This window comes from Dendroctonus ponderosae, unplaced genomic scaffold (assembly GCF_020466585.1).
Source record: "Dendroctonus ponderosae isolate FM_Combo_2020 unplaced genomic scaffold, Dpon_F_20191213v2 Dpon_F_20191213_7, whole genome shotgun sequence".
NCBI lineage: Eukaryota > Metazoa > Arthropoda > Insecta > Coleoptera > Curculionidae > Dendroctonus > Dendroctonus ponderosae.
In genome coordinates this window covers 12,702,383-12,710,922 of record NW_026018916.1, presented here as the reverse complement: position 1 = coordinate 12,710,922, position 8,540 = coordinate 12,702,383, and the positions used below count along the sequence as shown (strand labels likewise).

The 8,540-nt window shown below is 31.0% G+C and overlaps 1 protein-coding gene across 2 annotated transcripts in view; it reads left to right on the top strand.

Annotated features, from left to right (window-relative positions):
• LOC109542365 (venom acid phosphatase Acph-1) overlaps positions 1–7,616 on the top strand; it is a 9,858-nt gene extending 2,242 nt beyond the window's left edge. The window contains exons 2-7 of one of the 2 annotated variants that reach the window (XM_019911567.2): positions 2,286–2,393; positions 3,572–3,811; positions 5,026–5,211; positions 5,295–5,418; positions 6,797–7,011; positions 7,189–7,616. In XM_019911567.2, the coding sequence (XP_019767126.2) occupies positions 2,286–2,393; positions 3,572–3,811; positions 5,026–5,211; positions 5,295–5,418; positions 6,797–7,011; positions 7,189–7,329 (1,014 nt within the window). In that variant the 3' untranslated portion in view covers positions 7,330–7,616. Of the gene's footprint in view, positions 1–2,285; positions 2,394–3,571; positions 3,812–5,025; positions 5,212–5,294; positions 5,419–6,796; positions 7,025–7,188 lie in introns of both variants that reach the window. The other variant, XM_019911568.2, reaches the window with a different exon arrangement.
• The last annotated feature ends 924 nt before the right edge of the window (positions 7,617–8,540 follow it).

Sequence of the window (8,540 nt, the reverse complement as noted above, 5' to 3'; positions counted from 1 at the left end):
CCAATAAATGTTTGAAATAAGCAAAATAGGCAAAAAAAAGCAATTTGCCTTTAATCCGAGCTTTAATCATGTTAATGAACAACTATCCCAAAACATTTTTTGAGCCGGTCATAAAACGAAGAATAAACTAAATTACAATTCAACTAATTGGAACAACAAGAATAAAAAAGAAGGCAAAATCAAATATACAGGGTGATTCAAAATTGGCGTCATTCCTCCTGAGGTGTTGCCTTAAGAGTACAGAAAAAATAGTAAAAAAAAATTCAATGTTATTAAAAACTCAGATATTTGCAAAAAACTAGATCAGAAGGATGGCAACAATGTTATTCAAGGTAATCTGCCTAATTAACATTACGTAAATACCTGTTCCTGCGTAATTACTAAAAACTTCGGTAACCATGGATAAACATGAAGCAAAGAAAATAAAAGAGACAATAACATCCGTTGAGGTCGGTGACTAACGGTGTCACCTTGCGATCAGTGCTGCCAGTTTTTGGCAGGGCAAATGAGTGATATACCTAAATAGGTTATCCAACTGTTAAAGGTTATGTATTGATATTGAAGGAAAGCATTGACCACAAATGTTTGTTATTATTGACAAAAGCTGTCTACCTGTAACTATCTGTTAATGACAAAAAACATCATTGCCGCTTTTATTTTTCATGCAAAAACTGTAGAAGAGTACTTTTTTAATATCAAAAATGTCTTTTCTTTTCGAATGCTTAAGTATTCCAATAAGCTTCCAATGAAACGTGGGAGCTCTTCAAAATAATGCTTAATAACAAAGTTGAAATTCGATCTTCAACTGTTAATATCTTCTTAAAATTCTGTAAAAAAAATTTTCAAAATTTTTCTTGTACTCTCTAAGTGGTCCCCTATATACCCTTAAAAGGAATGACGTCAATTTTGAATCCCCCTGTATATAATTCCCCAGTATATTCCTGAGATTAACTCAAAAATATTGAATATTTTTAAACTACATAATATTAGCTTAGCACAAAAAACTAAAAACCTCTTAGCAATTGAATGTTTGCAAAATTTGTGATTATTAGACACACCAAATGCGGTCTCCAAAGTAGACTGATAGGACTGTGCTGACACATGCATAGGTCAAACAGGACAATATTTCAAGGAAACAATATACGAACATAAATACAGAATAAGGAAAAAATAACGAAAATCGAACAACACTAGCAAAACAAGAACACCAAACGTTACATAATTTCGATTTTGACAAAACACAAAAATACTGATTAATGAAAATAATTATCATGAGAGAAAAGTCTATATGATACAAATAAAAAAACAGCAAAGCCATGAATTTTAGATCATATACAGACAATCTAAGCTCACTATATCMAACATTAATTAAATGGAAAATGAAACAAACATGAAACATTAACACTCAGCATATTGAAAGTATGCAAACCAAAAATAGTGTTTTATGAATGTAAAGGTCAAATAGGTGAGATACTTAAGAGGTAAAATAATTTAAGATTCTAGAAGATGAAATTCTCGTATTTTACCAATTTTTGTATTCCTGATTCCTTACCTTCAGTTTTAATAATTTTATAGTGTTTTAGTATTAATGATGACAAGCTGTGAAAATAAACAATGCCAAAATATTATAATAGTTCATATGTTAAGGGGACAAAATGTTTTAACAATTGTAACAACCAAACTGAAGATGTTATATTGTGAAAATAGTTTATATTTGAAATAATTATTAATTTGAATAAGTGCWKTGACWRYTTAATYTAAKTKYWTTCAATTWRAATTTAATTTAAGYAGTGACTTAGCAGATTTGCAGCTTTTTCCGAGATATCTACAGGGCAATAATTTAAAAAAGTTGCAAAGAATGCAAAAACCTCCTGTAATATTTTATGAATCAATGATCTATTACTAAATTGCAAGAGGTGTTCGAAGTATTCTTGACAAAAGCTTTTCAAAAAACCATTTCAAAAAATGCCTTATTAACAAAGTTGAAATTCGATTTTCAACTGTTAATATCTTCTAGAAATTTTTTTCAATATTTTTTTTGTGCTCTCCAGTTGAGTCCCTATAACTATCCTTAAAAGAGATGACGCCAATTTTAAATCAGCCTGTCTTCGCAAAAAGTTGAATCTCTAATCTTCATTCAGATTAAGCTGTTAAATTTTTTTAGATATATTATGACAAAGATGTGAATTTTAAATAAGCATTTTGCAGTAAAAAATCTCACTTTCCTTTCACCCGTATGCAATAATTCCACTACTAAATTAATAAATATATTTGTATGTATTTAGATATTTAGGCATGGTGACAGAAACCCAGGAAAATCGCAACTATACCCAAGTAATGCATATTACGATGAGATGCACTATTATCCTTATGGATATGGACAGTTAACAAATGTATGTAGTCGTTTGAAACTATGTAGGTATAAGGTACAAAGAAGCAAGGTTTCGTAATTTATTTGTTACCAATAATGACACTACTAATCACTATAATATAATTTAGATATTCGTATAAGATATTTGAACAAAATACTTTTTTATGTTATGAATTAATGTTTATTTTGTATACTTTTTTATTCCTCTATTAATAAGTAAAATCACATAAAAAAAAATTTACAATAATAATGATACAGTGGTTTTGCTTTAATCTAATTATTTGGTCTAATCCCCTCTTTTAATTTATTTTTCTTACTTTTCGCAGTTAAATTTGTTAAATGATTTGGTAGCTTGTTGAATAATTCCATTGCTTTAATGTGGCTGTTTGTGCTACTTACTGCTTTCCATCTGATAGGAATTTGAATAAGTTTTTTTCTTGTATTTCTTTTTGAAGATGAATGCGTTCATTTTCAAAATAAAAGCTTAGCGATTCCAGTTTCTCCATTTGCTCAATATGAAGTAGGTTTCCTTGAGATACAAATTAAATTAATTTTAACAGTAGCAAATCACCGGAGTAAGCGCCCCCCAGGTAATAGTTCTACAGCTTATAACACTGTTGAAGAGGGCATGATAAATAAATATACATTTATTTATTAGTTATTTGTGAGACTTACGATATCTTACTTTTCGGTTCACTTGAAAAACCACCCCCAGGTATCAATCTGACATTCACTGACGTCAATATGACGTCATCTTTCGGTCATAATCGATCTTTAAAGTCATCTTACAATTTTGACCTGTAAATGACATACATGTCACGTCATTTACTAACGTCATTTACTAACCTGTGTACCGTCAATTTCTGACGTCAATATGACATCATTGACTATTTTAAAAATCAACAATTTTTCGCAAATGTTATTTATGCGCCTTGTAGTAATCAGAGTAAAAAATAAGAGGACAAAGCACAGAAACTGAGCATCGCTAGTTTTTGCAGTCGGCGTAATCGGTCGCACTTACGGTTTAATTTGCCAATAATTTGCAACAAATCAACAATTGACCTGATAATGACGTCAGCAATTGACATCATTAAGATGTCAGAAAATGGGCGTCATTAAGATGCCAGAAAAATTACGTTGAGATGTCCGTTTTCGACGTTATATATAAGAACACTATGTATAGATCGTAATTTTTTTTAGAATGGTAAAATCCGTATGTACGAACTAGGGAAAATAATTCGAAAACGGTACAACAATTTCTTAGGCAGTCAATGGAACATGAACGTCTTAGACATCAGAAGTACCGATTACAACAGAACAAAAATGTCTGCGCAACTAATGACAGCCGGATTGTGGCCTCCAAGAAGAATTAATATATGGAATCCAGTTTTTCGATGGCAACCTATACCTTATAATTATGAGAGAGCTGAAAATGACGAGGTACCAAATACAGATTCAAGGAGCTAATCTCCGCTTCCAAAATCAATAGGGTGTTTTCACTTTTTTTTAAATGTGATATATAGAAAGTAGTTTTGGCAAACATTGCACTGATATAATTTTTTTTGCAAAAAAGTCCCCATAATAATTTTCTTTGAATTTGAATTCATGAATTGAATTCTTGAATTTTTTTTGAATTTAAATTCAAATCAGATATTTTCCGCCCAAAACGCCGAATCCGTATCGTCGGTTGTCTATCTCGATTGTGACGTAGCAGGTCATATCAACGTATCAAGTGTCTCGTGTTTATTTTGTTGTTTTCGCAGCTTTGTTTTATTATTTAAGTTATTGTGATAATCATTATTTTATTGATAATTATTCTTAAGTTGCATAAGAATTGAAATATGCATTGAAAATAGTGACATTTATGGATCACAAAATAAGTGGTGTTTTGTGCCTGGATACCAGACAGAATATGCCTTCAATCGTACTTTGTGTTCTGGGAAAATTCTACATTGTACAGTGCACAAAGAACCCTCGCGTTTCAATTCCACATATCCGATATCACCATATTCTTATCGTGATGCCCAAAATGCAAATTTAAGAGTTTTACTTTTAAAGCAGGTTATAGGTTAGGTTAAGTTGAATAAGTTAAATTCTATATATTATTTTCCTAATTTAAACCAATACACACAGATTAGTATATTAAGGAGAGAATCACTAATAATTAATTTACGGATTTTTACTTACGCTGCTGCTTTGGCACTCTTAGATACGGCTGAATTAAAGCGTTCGTCGTTTTTTAAAAATTAGCTAACCATAAAAATATGTACACATGGTAAATTGTTTGTTGACGCTTTAAGGAATCTTTCTAAAGCCATTTTTTAGTTTAACACAAACTATAATATATTTAAATCCACAAAATAATTAATGAAACACAACCACACAACTAAACATTATGCACAGAAAGTAAACAATCCGCCATTTATATGACCAGAGACGTCACAACCAATAGGATTGCGTTTTAGAGATTCATGAATAATTTGAATTTTAGATGAATTTGTTTATTAAATATTTAACAAAATAGAAATAGATAGATAGTATAAACTTATTTCATCTTTTATATATATATATTACCATAGATAAATGTTCAGTTTGTAGGAATATAATATTTTGATACAATGAAAACACCCTATTAAAGTCCTGATGCATTTTAGCTATTGTCACCTTGGTTGGCGTGTTCCACCGTTAACACTCTAATATCTGCCTTATTGGAAAGCACTGAACTGGGGAATTATATGTCTGAACGTTACAATGAGACACTACATATTTTATCTGAAAACACGGGGTTGGAAATGAGTTACCTGCAAGCGTTTCGTCTATATCTGGGATTTTCAATTCAGGTTTATACGCTTTATTTATTGAGTAAAGGGGATGAGTAGCAATATCATTAAATATAATTTTTGATCTTAACATGTGTTTTCAGGACGAACTAAATATGCCTTTAGAAGAATGGACATCGTCGGTTTATCCTGAACCATTACATTCTTTTGTTATCGATTATTACCACATCCGAACAAATACAACTGAACTGAAAAAAATTATTTCTGGTAAGACAGCATTCTAAACGATAAGCTGTGGAACCTTGAAAATTATAGCAGGGTTATTATGCTCTAAAGTTTTGCATAAGTAGTTCAGTCTGCATCAGTCTAGTCAGTAATGTACGAAAGTACGCAAACAACAATACTTCAAAGGTTCAAAATTGGCGTCATTCCTTTTAAGGGGTAATAGTATCATATTTGGAGGGTACGAGAAAAATATTAAAAACCGCTTTTTTTGATAATTTCTAGAAGATATTGACCAGTTGAAAATCGAATTTCAACTTAAGTATACTTAAGTATTATTTTGAAATTGTCTCATGTGTAATTGATGGCATATTGAAATACTTAAGCGTTCGAAAAGAAAATTTGCGCTCATTGCTTCAAATTACGAAAATTGTTTATATTAAAAAAGTTCTCTTCTAGAATTTTTTGATGAAAAATCACAGCGGCAATGATGTTTTTTTGTCATTAACAGATAGTTATAGGTAGATAGCCTTTGTCAATAATAACAAGCATTTGTCAAATTGGGACTTTCTTTGAAGCTCCTATCAAGAATTTGCGTGTATGCTATTAGTTCTGGGGAAATTCCACAGTAACATAACATAAGCTGTAACAACGCAACGCCAACAAAGGACTAGAGACACTAGAAGAGTGGCCCCAGGAAGATAGTGGACGGCCATAGATGTTCGCGTTCCACACACAGAGGAAGAAGTATTGGATAAACTGATTGACACTTGTCCAGGCATCCAATAAATACCAAATACCGGGGGCTACATTCCTACCACGCATGTAAGATAAATAGAGCACAAGGACACATTAAACCAATGGCTTACTGAACACAGGTACAAATTGACCAGGAGCTGATTAACCGAATACGAGAAACGGCTCGAGAAGAGTGCCTAATCAGGTGATTACAGACGCCCTAACTTGTTTGGAGTTAAAGACTCAAATGTATGTTTATTTGCAAACATATCAATTCGTTATGTTACAAGTTATGAGGACAATAATTGACATTTCGAAAAACTACGTTCCCACATTCAACGAATCCTGAGTTGAGGGAGTTGCTAATAATTACGAGGCAACAGGTATTTACATAATGTTACCCTTGAAAAACATTGTTGCCGCCTTTCTGATACAGTTTTTTGCCAAATTTAAAGTATTTAAAAACAATAATTTTTTTTACTATTTTCTCTGTTCTCCTAAAACACCCCTAGACAACACCTCCAGAGGAATGACGCCAATTTTGAATCACCCTGTATGTTCCACCAACATCAACTTATTTCATACGTTCACGATTTTCTACGTCTTCATTCACATGCTATAAGTAGCATATGTAATGTAACTGACTTTTGCCAATTGAGTAATTTGTTACCATTTCAATTTATAGGCTACTTGATAAAGCAAATTATCGAAAATACAGAAAACCAAATTAACGGAACACTAACACCAAATGGAAGAAAAATGTTTATTTATTCAGGACACGAAGCAAATATTGCTACATTGTTACTTTCGTTGCAAGCAACCAAAGTTGTGGACGTTCCTCCTTACGGATCGTTTATTATCATTGAAACTCATAAGATAGATGCTGTGTATGGAATTAAGGTAAGGCTATAAGGTAAGAAATCGGCCTATGTCGACAATCGTTCGATATTAGTGGAATCTATCGGTATGTGAATAAACAATAATTTCTAAATGCGTTTATGCATATTTGAGAACTTTTAAGGAATTTAGCACTATTTCACTAAGTAGAATTATCTTATTTATAAAAATTTGTTTTAGTTGTATTATCAAGATTATAAAAATGACGACCCTCAAGAACTACAAATTACAGGATGTGATAAATTTTGCCCATTTGATGACTTCGTCACTTTATTTACTGATATATTACCAACCTCGACCAGTGAATGCTATGGTGTGTAGTTATAAGATATTCGATTTACTAGCTATACGGGTGTGAAAGGTACTATGCAATATGAAATATGTATTTTTTACAAACACCACTTTAGCATTGAATGCAAACGAGAACGTTACGCCCGTATGCACAGTCGATCGCAACGTTTCGCCGTTAACATATGCCGGTATAGCAAAGAGCAAGTGGGCAGCGAACTAACAGCGTTTTTTTAATTTAAGTAATTTTAATCTCTAAAGTGAGATTATTTTGCAATAGAAAATTTACATTGTTAAATCCTTATACTATATTTTTTCTTAAAACAAAAACATTTACTACATACTTAATTACGTACTATATTTTTTTTACTAACGGCGTTATATTCAATTCTGCATCCAAAATATCTCGATGTACAGGGTGTTTCCTCATAAGTTGACCCCCCTAGATCACTAATTTAAAAAAATTGTGACTGACCAACACAAAAGATGTTTAAATTTAATATTTTTTTTTTCAATCTGAAATAAAAATATAAAATACAAAAATGTCAAAATTTGACAACATTTTTTTTAATGAAACACCCGATATATTTTTAGACGTACCAATAGGATTTTTTTCCTGATTTCAAAAATATTTATTTGGCCTACATTTTTTTGTATTACCCTTTTTTCCTATAAAAATTATAAATAGCAACAAATAAAAATATTTATTAATTAATTACTTAAAGAATATTGTGTATGAGAGTCTAGTTAGAAGCCTAAAAAAAGTGGATGCAATTAACGATATTAATATTAATCATAACTAATATATTCAAAACGTTATCGATAAAATGCAAGTCGATTATAGAGCGTGTCTAGCCTCTAATAATCTCTCTAATTTTGTATATGACCTCTAACAGAGGTCATATACAAAATCAGTGATTTTTATGATTTTGTTTTGACATTTATAGTAGCAATAAATTCCGTTATGTTGTCTTTATAATTTTTGGGTCATTTCAGGCTAATTTAGTTTGCTGCTATGCAAAATTTTTAAAACATAATACAGAAAAAACGGCTAATACAAACATTGGTAATATATATACTTCTGCAATAAGGAAAAAATCGAATCGACCTGCCTAAAAATATATAGAAACAATATTTCGAGATCTCGATCCATATTTAATAGCTCAAAATGATCTTAATACTTATATAACTTAACTTATACGAAAACATATTGTACCGTGGATGGCCGAGTATTTAAACTCTTT